We start from the raw sequence: 15,751 nt of genomic DNA on the forward strand, positions 1-15,751 counted from the left end.
CCACCACAACAATAATCATAATACTATCCGTGTGAAAAACAAACAAACCAAAAATATCAGCAATTCACACTTAATTGTTAAGAAAAAACTAATTCTTAGATGGAGAAAAACACAAAAGGCTTCACCTTAGGCCTATTGTAATTTTGTGGTATAGTCAGATCAATGTTGTATAATTCAGCCATATTATTTAACATTTCGTGATGTAAAAGCCACTGAAATTATATTTGCTTTATATAAAAATAATAGCTGTTAAATGTGGTTAACAACTAATCTTTAAGATCGTTCTGCGTGCGATTAATCGTGTCTACACATACAAGACGTCGGAACAGCCTTGAATTGTGCTGAACAAGTATGTACGGAATTTATTTTGTTTTCAGGTAACATTAGTCCTCCAGTTGCATTGAAATGTCCATTTTGTGTGTCTGCACGGTGCATTCATCCTCATCTTTGTTATGTTTTAAGCCGGGATTAGTTTTTGCTGCTGCTGAGACTGCAGAAGTAGTTTTGCACCACGCTGGCTCAATCAGAGTACATTTACACAGCAGACTACGTTTCGTCTTCACAACATCGACGTCTAATAGAAATAAGAAAGCCTCCCAGCAAGACGACGTGTAAAATTACTATACAGTCGCGTTAACAGCCTAATAAATTAAGTTAAATATAGTTTAAAAGTGAATGCAATACGATACAATGAAACGAAGGCCTCTTCACCCACCTATCCTGTGCAATGTGTAATATAAACATGATGCCCACCATGTTTTGAACTCCTAATACATGGGCTTTTTTAAGTAAGGTCTTCCTGATGTATTTATCGATACCATCATTAGAATAATGCAAGGTTATCACTGGTCTTGCCATAGCAAATATTAATTTATAGGTAGTTATGTCCTTGTCTGTGGGACATAACAAAAACAGATGTATTTAATAATGGATGATTCTCCATAATTAACAGAACACTGGATTTACCTTTATGATGTGATTATAATTATACAATTGCTATTATTTTCCACCAGTATTCCACATTTTTGGATATGTTTGCTTAACGAGATTGGGGGTCCATGGGGGACTGGGGGATGCCACACTGACCTGATGTCTTATTATGTTTGTAGGCTTTGCCATGTTGCCTCTGAAGGAGAAGGACAGGCCAGTGGTACAAGCTCTGCTCAAGGCGGGCTGTTGTGTGCGCTGTGTTCTCCGATTCTGCTGTGTGGAGCTGCAGTCCACATACAGACAGCCCTGCAAGGTACCAGTAGGACTGACTGCTGGTTTGTCCCACCAGTGCTTTAACAACATGATTGCTGTATTTGTATTTGTAGTGCCTGTCCAGCATAATATATGTCAGACTGATTCTTTGTTATTTTTCACTCACCAGGATTTGGAGAGTGAGCTGCACAGCTTTGCCCACACAGAGGAATGCACTGAAACAAATCCTGAAACCGAGGACGCGCAGGACCCTCCGTGTAAGAGACTGAAACTGGAGGGAGAAGGGCACAGTGTAGCTGACGGACAGGGAGCAGTGATTGTCCCAGGCCCGGACCCCCTTCATGCCCACAAGGATGAGTCGGAAGTGTGCGTGGTGTGTTTGGGAGTACTGCAGGACTTCTGTGACCGAGACTTTGCCAAAAAAGTACGTTCGGTCGTCTTTTTGATGTTTTTTGGAAAGAATATGGTGAAATAAAGAAAAATGTGTGCAGCACCTCTGTGACAAACTTAGTATTTGAAATTAGATAAGAATTGTACACGATCATATCAGAGAAGAGATCCGAGGCACCTAAAGAAAAATACAAATGTACATATCAATAGCAGGAACAACAGCTTCTGCTGATTTTAAAATGAAATAAATTTAAAGGAGAACAGTATTGATAATTGAAATGTATTTGTTTGCACATCTTAACTGTGTACTGATTATGTTTTGCTCTGTTCAGATGGCAGATATTGTGGATTCTGCTGGCTATCAGTTCAGCAGTCTGGTGGTGTCAGTGTCTCTTCCCCCCCAGCTGTCAGTGAGAGAGGTGAGTATTGCCTCTCAGTCAAGTCAGAGAGAACCACTTTCTAACGCTGATCTCAAAGGCTATTTAATGCAGCGCAGGGCAATTGTAATTAGAAAACGATACTCAATTTTGTTAACCGATTGGCTGAAAACAATAATTTGATAATTGTGTACAAAACGTCAGCAGTCCTGTTCTGTGTGATTGGTTGGAAGCAATAAATGGGGGTGTACACTATCATATATCTATATTATATACATATATTTTTTTAATTATTATTTTTTTAATTTACTTGATCATTCTTTTCCTGCTCAGTTGGATATTTACCAGTAGAGGGCAGCGATGTAGTTGAAGTCGAGTAGCTCTATTCCGTTGTGTGGTGGGACCTGGAAACATTTTGATTATGGAAATGTTGATGCCTTTTCTGATTTCAGTAGAATCTTTTTTTTTTCATTCCTATTAAAACCTAATAGAAAAAAACAGGATTACTGTATGTAATTTCAAACAACATATTGAAGACCACCCCTGAGATCCTTTTAAGCCTTTAGGCAATTTATTATCAGAACATTGTTAACATTTTGTTATAATTAGAGAAAAGTATTTCTTCTCAGAAAGTAATGAATTATAGAACATTTTAAAATAGACATCATAAGATTTTATGCTATATACGACAGGTACTGTTTACATTCTTTATTGTGTGCCACAAGGCTATTCTAAAACGTACTCAAGGGCATAGGCTGATATCCTGTCCTAACTGGTATCCTAACTGGTTTGTTAATTTCCTGGGCCATTGTGGTCCTCATGGATGAAGCAGGGCCGGGTTTGTACCACAGTGAAAAACTCAGGTCACACGTTTGTGTGACTGGGTCTAGTTACATACACATCAACTACTTATTAGTGGAATTACAACTATTTAGTTGCTCAAGATAGGCATGGTTTAGTCATGGAAACTTCAGTTTACTTAGCGGCTCAGATTTAAATGCTGGAAGGGAGTATGTTCTGGGATGCAAATAGTTGACAGATCTTGTGTTTCTTGTTTCCCTCTATGGTAAGATGTTAGACGATGCAGGTGATCACAGGGAAAATGTTATCATAAGCCCTCTTAAAGAGGAGTCCTAATAAAGTCTGCAGTCATTCTGTAAAGCTTTTATGTTTAGTTTTATTGTTAGTGGTTAATTTATTTAACCCACATCGGCAGTGAATTAAATCTTCAGATTTAGTCACTTGGTCTATTTAAAAAAGTGTTTATATTTCCTGTTGACTTTCAAAATGGAGAAGTGAATCTGGGATTGCAGGGCCCTCTGTTTTATTACAGTGTACCAACGCCTGCGCTTATTTTACATATGTGTCATGACAAAGTTTTAAAAGGGTACATGACCTCAGTGTGTGGGTGACCCAAAAATGGCTCTAGACAATCCCTTGGGACCCTATGTCAGTGACCTCTACAGCTCACATCTTCCGCCTACTCATTGCCCTCTACACCTGAGGTTGTAATGCTTTGTATCAAATGTAGCTTTGTAGTTTGAAAGCCATTAGTAAGATTCACATGATACCAAGTGAAAGAGAGAGTTACACAATCTCATTTGTTGCTCCCTGTGTGCAGAGTTGAGTTGTTAAATACTAGGTTTGTCAGCACAGTGGCCTAAACGATTTTAGCAAGGAAGTGGCAAACAGTTGAGGTCTTATTTTAAGGTCTAGTACAGTAATACTGTAACTTAAGCTCTTTAAAAACAAATGCAAACTATTCATATGAGACCAAAGCTTGATATCTAAGAAAACAATCAAGTAATGAAATATGTATATGCATATATGAAATTATAGCTTTTAAAATTGAAATTGTCATCAAATGTGTACAACAGATTACCTGTTTTAATATTGGTTCAGAAGGTAAGATTAGATTTGTCATAAGAGCTAATGGGTTTATTTTTATTAACATAAAAATATATAGAGATCTACAGAGGTGTAATCTACAAATACTGTTTATTATAATTTGTTTTTGAACATTGTTGTGTTCTTTGCAAATGCGTAATATAAATTGCATAATTTCTGGGAAATTAGAAACGTCACTCTCCTATAATTGTGTGTGTGTGTGGGGGGGTGTTCACATTAAAAATACTTGGCTCACCTCCAAAATGTTTCACTCTTTCTATGCTTTTTCTTGTTTCATTGTTTTCCATGCTTGGGGTGTGACTGTCTGCCCATAGCATTCTACCTGGTTACTAGTAAAGAAGGAAGTAGGGTAGGTAATTTAATTATTACATTTTCCTCTCAAGTTCTTATTCTGATTGATTTTATTTATGTTCTTTGTTTAACGTTTATTTTAGGAAGGAAAACCTGTTATTTTGTCATGTACTCTATTTATCATCATAATGCAACCATTTACTGTATTAGTTAAGATGTTGCAACAGTTTTAACTTCTCCTTTTATTAATTCACAGACACAAAATCTGAACAGAGATCCAGTAGCTCATTGATGAGAAATGTTATAATCATTCTTGTACTTGTGGAGTTCTTGTTGATTAAGAGAAGCCATATATGTTTACCACTTACAGTGAGGGAAAAAAGTATTTGATCCCCTGCTGATTTTGTACGTTTGCCCACTGACAAAGAAATGATCAGTCTATCATTTTAATGGTAGGTGTATTTTAGCAGTGAGAGACAGAATAACAACAAAAAAATCCAGAAAAATTAATTTAAAAAAAGTTATACATTGATTTGCATGTTAATGAGGGAAATAAGTATTTGACCCCTTCGACTTAGTACTTGGTGGCAAAACCCTTCTTGGCAATCACAGAGGTCACGTTTCTTGTAGTTGGCCACCAGGTTTGCACACATCTCAGGAGGGATTTTGTCCCACTCCTCTTTGCAGATCCTCTCCAAGTCATTAAGGTTTCAAGGCTGACGTTTGGCAACTCGAACCTTCAGTTCCCTCCACAGATTTTCTAAGGGATTAAGGTCTGGAGACTGGCTAGGCCACTCCAGGACCTTAATGTGCTTCTTCTTGAGCCACTCCTTTGTTGCCTTGGCTGTGTGTTTTGGGTCATTGTCATGCTGGAATAACCATCCACGACCCATTTTCAATGCCCTGGCTGAGGGAAGGAGGTTCTCACCCAAGATTTGATGGTACATGGCCCCGTCCATCTTCCCTTTGATGCGGTGCAGTTGTCCTGTCCCCTTAGCAGAAAATCACCCCCAAAGCATAATGTTTCCACTTCCATGTTTGACGGTGGGGATGGTGTTCTTGGGGTCATTCCTCCTCCTCCAAACACGGCATGTTGAGTTGATGCCAAAGAGCTCGATTTTGGTCTCATCTGACCACAACACTTTCACCCAGTTCTCCTCTGAATCATTCAGATGTTGGCAAACTTCAGACGGGCCTGTACATGTGCTTTCTTGAGCAGTGGGACTTTGCGGGCACTGCAGGATTTCAGTCCTTCACGGCATAGTGTGTTACCAATTGTTTTCTTGGTGAATATGGTCCCAGCTGCCTTGAGATCATTAACAAGATCCTCCCGTGTAGTTCTGGGCTGATTCCTCACCGTTCTCATGATCATTGAAACTCCACGAGGTGAGATCTTGCATGGAGCCCCAGACAGAGGGAGACTGACAGTTATTTTGTGTTTCTTCCATTTGCGAATAATCTCACCAACTGTTGTCACCTTCTCACCAAGCTGCTTGACGATGGTCTTGTAGCCCATTCCAGCCTTGTGTAGGTCTACAATCTTGTCCCTGACATCCTTGGACAGCTCCTTGGTCTTGGCAATGGTGGAGAGTTTGGAATCTGATTGATTGATTGCTTCTGTGGACAGGTGTCTTTTATACAGGTATCGAGCTGAGATTAGGAGCACTTCCTTTAAGAGAGTGCTCCTAATCTCAGCTCGTTACCTGTATAAAAGACACCTGGGAGCCAGAAATCTTGCTGATTGATAGGGGATCAAATACTTATTTCCCTCATTAAAATGCAAATCAATGTATAACTTTTTTGAAATGCGTTTTTCTGGATTTTTTTGTTGTTATTCTGTCTCTCACTGTTAAAATACACCTACCATTAAAATTATAGACTGATCATTTCTTTGTCAGTGGGCAGACGTACAAAATCAGCAGGGGATCAAATACTTTTTTCCCTCACTGTATGTGCGTGTCGTCTCCTTACACTGCCAACAAATCTCCATACATGGAGAGACATCTGCTGTTTTGTGTTTCATATGAAAACTATGCAGATCTTCAAGAATTACTAGAACAATGTATTCTGTGAAAATTTAACTAAGGGAATAATGCCTGCAAGCAAGTTTAGTCTAAACAAAATTAATTTAATTTCCTGTAAGCGGCGTGAAGCAGATTTGAAATTTGAGATTATGCAATCTTTCTTTTTCAGGCAGAAAGGTCTTTGTCTAGGAAAGGATGATGTGATTCAAATCAAGGAGGCCTACAAATGGATAATCCACCCCCTGATCTCAGCGGAGCTGGGAGTACCTGTGGATGGCAAGGCGAGTACATCATTTCCCATCACTTCTACATTCATAGGAGTGGCCTTCTTGTAACTGTGGGGTGTGACTGTTGCCACTGTTGGATTTTTTTCAAGAAAAGTATGTTATGTCGGACACAACACTGGCAGAAGGAGGTGTGAATATTCACCTGACGTGCCTCTTACTACACACGTGACTGCAGGAAACACTGGAGCAGATATTACAGCAGTGTAGTCTGGATATCTAGTTTTTCCTGATTCAGTGCTTTAAAAACTAACAAAAACACCTCTGACAAATGAACATGACGTAAATCTATGCTTACTATGTAGGAGTACTATAATATTTAGAGTAACCATTCAAAAAAAGTAATTGTTTCCTACGTTGTTCAAAATATAACACTTAATTTGCAACACTTTTGTCATTTTTGAATATCCACATAATATATACATATATGTGTGTGTCGAAGAAAAATTTGCTGAGAGTTCCTAGTCTAACAAAGTCTGTGCTGTTTTTCTCCTGCAGAGCTGCTTTGAAGTGAGCGTAGTGTTCACACATCCAGAGACGGATGGGGACTGCCATTTTCTGTACGTGTTCAAGGCAAAAATACAAAAAGCGTTGTTATATTTCCCATACCATATTACTGTTTCCTGCATGTGTGAAATCACTAGAAGTAGGTGAAGTGCTTTTCCCCACTTCAATCCTAGATCTACCCTGACGTTTATCATTGTGGTCCCTAAGGGTGAAACCAGATAACTTTTATTCATTTCAGCTGGGCATTTTCAACTGCAATTATATACCTGAGGGAATGACATGATTCTTATTTACTTCCTTTCTGAATTACTTACTTATCTGTTTCAGGGTCATCCCTAAAAGATAATATATTGTTCAGTGACATGTTCAACTATTGTAGTGTGATAGTATGTAGTGAGATAATAATATTGTAAACTAAAGAAATACTTTTTATACTGTGTGGAATTTGATTCGTTAAAGGCTATACGTTGAAATATTAATTTGAATGTTCATCTCTTGGGATTTTTAGTGCTACTGTTTGCTCTGACTGCTTCAAACCTGCTAAAAACAAACAGGTAAGAGACCAATATATATTATAAAAAAAAACATGTTTGATGAGTGGATATTTGAGAGGATGAGAACCAGTAGATTAAAAGTTCCAGTGTGAACCTTGTACCTCAGGTTAATTAGTATTGCCTTCTGTAAGATTGTAAAGTGAATGAATTTTGCTGATCTTACCAGGCATTGTGTTATGCCTTTAGGTCATTATTATCCCTTTCTTTCACAAAATGAGATCAGAACCAATCACTTTTTAACCCAGAGGTTTCAGAATGAATGCCCATGAGAGTGTTAACTGAAAGAAAGGCGCACATCTGTTGCATTCCTTTGTCAGTTTGTGTGTCTGCAACAAGTTAAATGAGAATTGCTAATTTGAAAATGGGTTACATCACCATTATGCTCCCCCCCCCAAAGCGTCGACTGCCTGAGCTGCGCTCCTTCAGAGAGGAATTTGAAACTCAGTGCGAGGGAGTGATGTGTGACACTTGTTTCTTTATGCAGAAATGTATGTCATAGCAAAAGGCTGCGACTAAAAAGGGGGAACACAGTGATAATTAAAACTGTGTAGCCATGATGCAGACACCTGTGTTAACACGGTACTTTGTAAAAAGTATTTTAAGTCGGTGTCATTTACATATACATATGGTTTTGTTTATTTACAGTTTGCTTTTATTTTCTAAAGGCACTTCTTTGATGCTGGGACCAAATATAGAGAGTGTGTTTCCTTTTTCATCAGGTTCTCTCTGAACTACTGTGGTTTGATGGTTAGAGACAGGAGGCAACATCTTTTCTTGTAAACATTTCTACACATAACATGATATACTGTATCAAGACCAAACAACCATATTAATGAAAGGGACATTTGTTACATGTGTAGAAAAGGCTTTAAAGACTATCCCTCTCCAAACTGGGATGATAAAATTTGAATTATATATATATATATATATACACTCACCTAAAGGATTATTAGGAACACCTGTTCAATTTCTCATTAATGCAATTATCTAACCAACCAATCACATGGCAGTTGCTTCAATGCATTTAGGGGTGTGGTCCTGGTCAAGACAATCTCCTGAACTCCAAACTGAATGTCTGAATGGGAAAGAAAGGTGATTTAAGCAATTTTGAGCGTGGCATGGTTGTTGGTGCCAGACGGGTCGGTCTGAGTATTTCACAATCTGCTCAGTTACTGGGATTTTCACGCACAACCATTTCTAGGGTTTACAAAGAATGGTGTGAAAAGGGAAAAACATCCAGTATGCGGCAGTCCTGTGGGCGAAAATGCCTTGTTGATGCTAGAGGTCAGAGGAGAATTTGCCGACTGATTCAAACTGATAGAAGAGCAACTTTGACTGAAATAACCACTCGTTACAACCGAGGTATGCAGCAAAGCATTTGTGAAGCCACAACACGTACAACCTTGAGGCGGATGGGCTACAACAGCAGAAGACCCCACCGGGTACTACTCATCTCCACTACAAATAGGAAAAAGAGGCTACAATTTGCACAAGCTCACCAAAATTGGACAGTTGAAGACTGGAAAAATGTTGCCTGGTCTGATGAGTCTCGATTTCTGTTGAGACATTCAGATGGTAGAGTCAGAATTCGGCATAAACAGAATGAGAACATGGATCCATCATGCCTTGTTACCACTGTGCAGGCTGGTGGTGGTGGTGTAATGGTGTGGGGGATGTTTTCTTGGCACACTTTAGGCCCCTTTGTGCCAATTGGGCATCGTTTAAATGCCACGGCCTACCTGAGCATTGTTTCTGACCATGTCCATCCCTTTATGACCACCATGTACCCATCCTCTGATGGCTACTTCCAGCAGGATAATGCACCATGTCACAAAGGTCGAATCATTTCAAATTGGTTTCTTGAACATGACAATGAGTTCACTGTACTAAACTGGCCCCCACAGTCACCAGATCTCTACCCAATAGAGCATCTTTGGGATGTGCATCCCACAAATCTCCATCAACTGCAAGACGCTATCCTATCAACATGGGCCAACATTTCTAAAGAATGCTTTCAGCACCTTGTTGAATCGATGCCACGTAGAATTAAGGCAGTTCTGAAGGCGAAAGGGGGTCAAACACAGTATTAGTATGGTGTTCCTAATAATCCTTTAGGTGAGTGATATATATATATATATATATATATATATATATATATATATATATATATATTGAAAATGTTTGAAAGATCATGCAAATTGCACATGGAGAACTGCAGAGTACTTTATACTTGTTGAAGTCTGCAACTAAATCAATAATTCTAGCTAAATATAACAGAGGATGTCTAATTTCTGGAAGATATATGAGATTCTGTGTGCGATGCAAAATAAATGATCTCCGCTGATTCTAAAGAGAAACCCAATTAGAGTAAACAAGTTAGAATTCAGTTTCCTCTTAACCTTCAGTTAATTAGAAACCCTGCTGTACGCTTGCCGATGAGATTTTATTCTCAAAGATAATGCGTTTAGATGAAATGACGTAATATGACATTGGCCACATCCTCCTTCTGATGCTGTGTTTGTTTGTCTCTTCAGTCTGTTTTCACTAGAATGGCTGTGACAAAAGCATTGGAGAAGATAAAAGACAAGGATTTCCGCAAGTAATTTGACTGTATCTCACCGTATGGTTTCTCAGTTTTGCCCCCCTCTGTTGAGAAGTAAAGTTGAGAGGAATAGTCTTATGAATGGGGAAAGCACAAACAGACGTATATAAAAATATTTAGATCATGAACACTGTCAAACATGTTGGAAAGAAAGATTTTTCTGATTAGGCTGTTGATTGTAAGAAACCTATACACTATCTGGGTAAAACTAAATACTGCTGAGTACAGAGGGTTACTTATTTCAGAACATGAAAGCAGAACCAACAGCTGCAAGTTAACTTTTTTATTTAAGAAATCCCCCTTTTTTCAGATTGTATTTTTCCTAAATTATTCACTTTTCGAAAAAAGTCTGGGTCATGTGCCTGCTTTTTATTTACAGCATGGGAAGTGAGTCAATAAAAAAGCACAGATTTCCTGAAACTCAATTACTAATTTTATTGTCTTTCAGTTCTATATATGTTTTTCTGGTAGACATCATAAATCCATCCATTCATTCTGTTGTGTTTTCTCTGTGTCCACAGCCAGTTTCCTTGCCCTCCATGCCACCCCGTTACCAAATGTATTGCCCAGGATATCAGTTGTCTTCACAGTCCAATCTTTGTTGCTGGTAAGCTCTGTTATGTTTGTCCGGTGGCTCTTTAATTCTTCCTCACCATCATGAGAGCCTTGCAGGCATTGTGTATACTTCCCATTGCACCTTGATCATCAAAATTGCGAAGCCTGGAATCCTCCCATGTGGATGTCCTTAAAGATGTGGATTTGAGCTTCCATTTATTGCCTCATGGACACTAATGCACATCCTTTGAGGTGACTAGAATACATATTTTTTTTGCTCAAGTGGGAGGTCAAAGAAATGACCCAAGCCATGAGGAAAATATGATGTCCCATTGTGTAGAAGTAAAAAATCAAATGAAAAGCAGTAGCATATAGTGACCATACATGAGAATGAGCTCTTTTTTTTGTTGCTAAACCTCACAGCTACATACTGATGCATTTTCACTTTTGAACAAGGAAATAGCATTCACTTCCTCTTTTCTAAGCGCCTCCAATTTAAACCTACATGGCTAGTTTCCACAGCCCATATTGCTTGTATTTCAGCTATAGCATTCACTGCTATAAGACAAACTATATGTCCTAAACATAAAAGTGTTATGTAGCATCTCCACACTACCGTCTTCTATATCTATTTATAATTCAAATGAGGGCATTGTTTTCACTGTGCGTTTAGTTGACATGCCATTTAGTTCCAGTCTGATGTGTTCGTATTTATCATGTGTTTTTTCATGGTCATCAACAGGGAGATACAACAAGTACTGCCGGACGCTGCCCCAGACGCCCTGGGTGATCGATGGCGAGAGGAAGATGGAGTCCTCTGTGGAGGAACTAATTTCAGAGCATCTGCTAGCCAACTTCAGAGCCGAAGGTGAGTGCTGAGTGAAGTCCGTCCTTATCAGGCGTTTCCCATCTTTATTTTAAGTCTTCTATCGAATGGACTTGAAAGCTCTCTATTATTGTATTTAATAAAAATGTCAAATATCCATTGAAATAAAGCTTTACATTCCATTAACATCAAATTAATTAGCATCAGCCTTGTGTATTATTAGAAATTACAGCACAGTCTTTTGATTTACCAGTTACCAGCCTATAAAATGAATCAGTTTTAAGTTGCTAATTTCTCCCAAATATTGTTGCCCAATAATGTTTTTATATTTGTGTTCTGAAGTTTCGTTGTTTAATTTAGATTTTCTGTCACAGGTTTTAATTTCTCATCTTCAGGAAGAGAGGATGTTGATGTCCGAACATTGGGGAATGGTAATTAGTCGGATATCGCAACCCTAGTAAACATTACTTTGAATAGTACTAGAAGCCCCGATGACATGGCATGATGAAATATTTTGTGGTTGACATCTCAATGGGAAAAATATGAAAATGATGTCGATAACAGAGTATCTGTGAGATGACGTAATCAGAAACACATTCCAGGCTTTATGGGCATGTTCTTCAGGTTATGTGCACTGATTTTGAAACCACACATTGCAGTAGTTACTGGAAAGAATATATTGTAATAATGTATTCAATTTTACAGCTTTTCAGTCATAGGAACATTTAAAAGACTGATCAGAGTACCATTTTTGTAATGCACTGCAATTATACATCAAATAAACCCAATGTTGTTTGTATCTTTTTATCATCTTCTTTTATTCAGGGAGGCCCTTTGCAATTGAGTTACTTAACCCACACAGGGCAAATTTCACAAAAGAGGAGATCAAACAGCTCCAGCAGGTACTTTGCTATGTCAGGCAGCTTCTAAATAAGAATTCCCCTCGAAGGTGTTTGTGCATCTGAGTGACTTGTGTCTTTCATCCCTCATAGGCGATCAATAAGTCCTCGGAAAAAATTAAAGTCCGGGATCTACAGATTGTAACAAGGTAATTTCCCCCCATCTCCCCCCCACCCCACCCCTTGCCTGCTAACAGTGAACACCAGTATCAGTAACAGTGCTAAATGGAGGGTCCTGGGGTCTCTTCTTTTGTGTTTCAGAGATGCAGTTGGTCACATGAAAGAAGGGGAGGAGGAGAAAACCAAATCCTACAGTGCTTTAATATGGTCTCAAAGACCCATTGAAAAAGAAGACATAGACTTCCTTAATGATATCAAGGTAGGAAGGACTTATTTGATTCTTTATTTAATTTCCAGCTATAGAAAAACAAAAACATTTTCACACAGAAGAGGTTACAGTTTTGTATTCAATTTGTTTTTATTAGTAACTGAAATTGTCAAATTATCAAAATAGATTTCTTGAATTATGATTGCAGTGTGACTAAACCACCATTTAGTTAGTATTCCTGCATATCACGATTAATATTGTTTATCCATGAAGAAGATAAGATCTTAATAAAAACAGAGAATACGAAATATCGGCTAGATATGCTGAGGGTGTTTGAAAACCAATTACTTCAGATTTGTAGGTCTACCATTTCTTGTAATTATAGACCTGTGATAGAAGATCAGAGATGTGAATTGGAGAAACGTATTATAAAGTGTGGTAGTAGGCATGGGATGTAACCTTAAAGGAGCTGTGAGGCTGAAGTACCTCTAAGGACCCCTTGTGTTGTTGTCTGCAGGACTGCAAGATCGCCCAGAAGACCCCCCTGCGTGTGCTGCACCGCCGCCCCCTGGCCGTCCGCCAGCGCCTCATCCACACCATGCAGGCGCGCTTCCTAGACCAGCACCACTTCACCCTGCACCTGAGGACGCAGGCCGGCACGTATCCCACACTGCTCTTTACACAGGCGTGTGCAAATGCTGTGTGGCGAGGCCGGTTGAAGCATGCGTGTCGTGTTGGTTTCCAGTGAACCAGTGAGCCTTTCCCAGCATAGTCTAAGAGGAAGGTTTTTCTTTGTTTTAATTATTTTTTCTTTATATTTTTTAATCTTGTATACATAACATTGGCTCCTTAACATTCATCCAGATATATAAAAGAGTTTGTACATGGGGATTTCGGAAGAACTAAACCAAATCTGTGCAGCCTGATGAACACAGTGACCGACATTTTGGAGCTGGATGTGGAGGTAAGAGATGATGATCTTTTGGATTAAATGCACATTTGATGTATTCTGTATGTCCATGTGGTAACACAAAGGATTCTTTAAACAACAACTAGAATAACCCATTTATATTATATAGTTCCTTTCACAACAGCATAACCCAGAACATTTTACATCAGTAATAAAATCGCAGGACATAAGCAATATTTGAAATATTAGCTAATAATTATTCTATCTCCTCCCCCCTCAGTCTGTGGATGTAGACTGGCCTCCAGCAATTGAAGATTAAGACGGAGAGAATCCAAGTTCCCATTTACTGTGAAGCCATGTCGTCAGCCTTGCGATAACCATGTATTTCAAGAGGACCTGGAAGGGCTGTGCTACATTGAACACATTTAAATAGTATATTTTTTTATATTTCTTCTTTACGTTCAGAATGCATACTAATGGCTGAAGAACTTTCTACATTTTATTAAATATCTGTTAAAACATATTTGGTAAAAAAAAAAGTTTTTTTTTAAAACATGGGTCACTGTCCCCAGATTAACTAGTTTGTGAACTTGTGAAACTGGAGGGCAGTGTTCATTGGAGGCAAACGGTATTGTATCATTGCCTCTCCACATGAATTAGTGCACACAGCATAGTTTTGTGAAGTATTTACACCAAGCATGGTTACACAAATATGTGCAACTGATTGAAGTTGATGTGGAAATTCAGTGTGGGGGATGCCTCTGAGAAGGAAGCAATTTTCAGCCACTTTAATATATACACTGTTTTACTCAGTTGGATTTAATGGCAAATTTTATGATTAATGGTAAGGATAAATATATACTTGGTAACAAGTTAAAGGACTTTTACACAAAAAGCAGTGTAACACATAGGCATTTGGTTTATCAGTTAATTGTTCAGCTGTATTCCTTCATGATTATTAAACAGGGTTGGGGAGTAACAGAATAAAAGTAAGTAGATTACAGAATAAGAGAACTGTTTCCTTTACAGTTACTCCTGTTATTCTGATTACCGATAAAGAGTAAGAAATGGCTGATTACTTCGAGATCATTTACATGCAAGTCATTATTATGCGTGTAGTTTTGTTGCAACATTGTTTTTATTTACGGTCTCGAGTAAAAGAGCGGCTGATTTGGCGCCATTTTACAACATTCATCAAATCCCAGCTACTATCACAGTCCATGGTGGCGACATTGAGTGTTAGCAGGGATTTAACTTGTGGAAGTACAGGCAACTGATAACTTTCAAATAAATAAAATGGAAAAAATATTAAAGTACAATAGAAGATGTGGACAACGTACTGCTTCCAAGGACTCGACTTGAAACATCTGGAGGTAAGAGTTTGTCTTAAATGTGCGCAGCCGTAATGCAATTATGCTTGACGTGCGAGTACAGAATACGCATCTTAATAATAACGATAATACGATTTAATAATGACATATTTTGATTAAAATTATAATAATAAGCAAACCGGCAGCACAGACATAGTATAACCGAAAATGTTATCGATAGTTTGTATTTGCAGTAATAAGTTATACTATCTACATACCTTTGACATCAACGCATTATTGATGTCTGATTTATTTGTAAACATCGAAATGGTATCAAAATGCATCCACTACTACAAATGCAAAGTATAAATATGCCAGAAAATTTTACGGACGCAAATCTTATTTACCATTTTAATTGTAATGTGGAGACAAATAAACAATTTCAATCCGTCATTCATGTTTCAATTCCTGAACTCGGCTGCTTTTGTTTTTTAACAAAGGAAAGAAAAAGTATTCCAAAAGTAATCTAAAGTATTGATTACGTTACTGATTTATGTATTGGATTAGGTTACAGATTATTTTCAAAACAAGGTAATCAGTATTCTGTAACGAAAGTAACGCTCCCAACTCTGTTATTAAACCACATGCAACTGTGTGTACAAAAGTTAAACTCTGACACAAAAAATGTTAAATTAACCGTTTCCTTTGTTAAAAAAACAACTCTGGGGCAGTTACTTTGATTAACACCAGAAAAACTGAAAGTGCACAATATACAAGGGAAGA

At 38.1% G+C, this 15,751-nt stretch overlaps 1 protein-coding gene across 3 annotated transcripts; it reads left to right on the top strand.

Annotated features, from left to right (window-relative positions):
- Window positions 1-262: 262 nt before the first annotated feature.
- pus10 (pseudouridine synthase 10) lies at window positions 263-14,181 on the top strand. Of its 3 annotated transcripts, none has more exons than XM_066697318.1 (18): window positions 263-349; window positions 1,110-1,243; window positions 1,373-1,627; window positions 1,926-2,012; window positions 4,193-4,227; window positions 6,363-6,474; window positions 6,976-7,037; window positions 7,493-7,538; window positions 10,073-10,137; window positions 10,662-10,747; window positions 11,438-11,563; window positions 11,896-11,952; window positions 12,347-12,423; window positions 12,514-12,569; window positions 12,682-12,799; window positions 13,266-13,408; window positions 13,613-13,712; window positions 13,939-14,181. In XM_066697318.1, exons 2-18 carry the CDS (start codon window positions 1,118-1,120, stop codon window positions 13,975-13,977), a joined length of 1,590 nt encoding a protein of 529 aa, XP_066553415.1. In that variant the 5' UTR covers window positions 263-349; window positions 1,110-1,117; the 3' UTR covers window positions 13,978-14,181. The 3 variants fall into 3 exon arrangements, with proteins under 3 accessions (XP_066553415.1, XP_066553416.1, XP_066553417.1); XM_066697319.1 differs by having other exon boundaries at window positions 273-353; XM_066697320.1 differs by having other exon boundaries at window positions 284-377.
- The last annotated feature ends 1,570 nt before the right edge of the window (window positions 14,182-15,751 follow it).

Source organism: Amia ocellicauda, chromosome 23 (assembly GCF_036373705.1).
Source record: "Amia ocellicauda isolate fAmiCal2 chromosome 23, fAmiCal2.hap1, whole genome shotgun sequence".
Lineage (NCBI taxonomy): Eukaryota > Metazoa > Chordata > Actinopteri > Amiiformes > Amiidae > Amia > Amia ocellicauda.

Bases quoted from the DNA above. Each gene is read 5' to 3' on its own strand.
- pus10 (XM_066697318.1), top strand. From the start codon at position 1,118: ATGTTGCCTCTGAAGGAGAAGGACAGGCCAGTGGTACAAGCTCTGCTC. The intron at 4,228-6,362 runs GTAGGTAATTTA...TTTCTTTTTCAG, and splicing joins CTAGTAAAGAAGGAAGTAGG to GCAGAAAGGTCTTTGTCTAG. The intron at 6,475-6,975 runs GCGAGTACATCA...TTTCTCCTGCAG, and splicing joins GAGTACCTGTGGATGGCAAG to AGCTGCTTTGAAGTGAGCGT.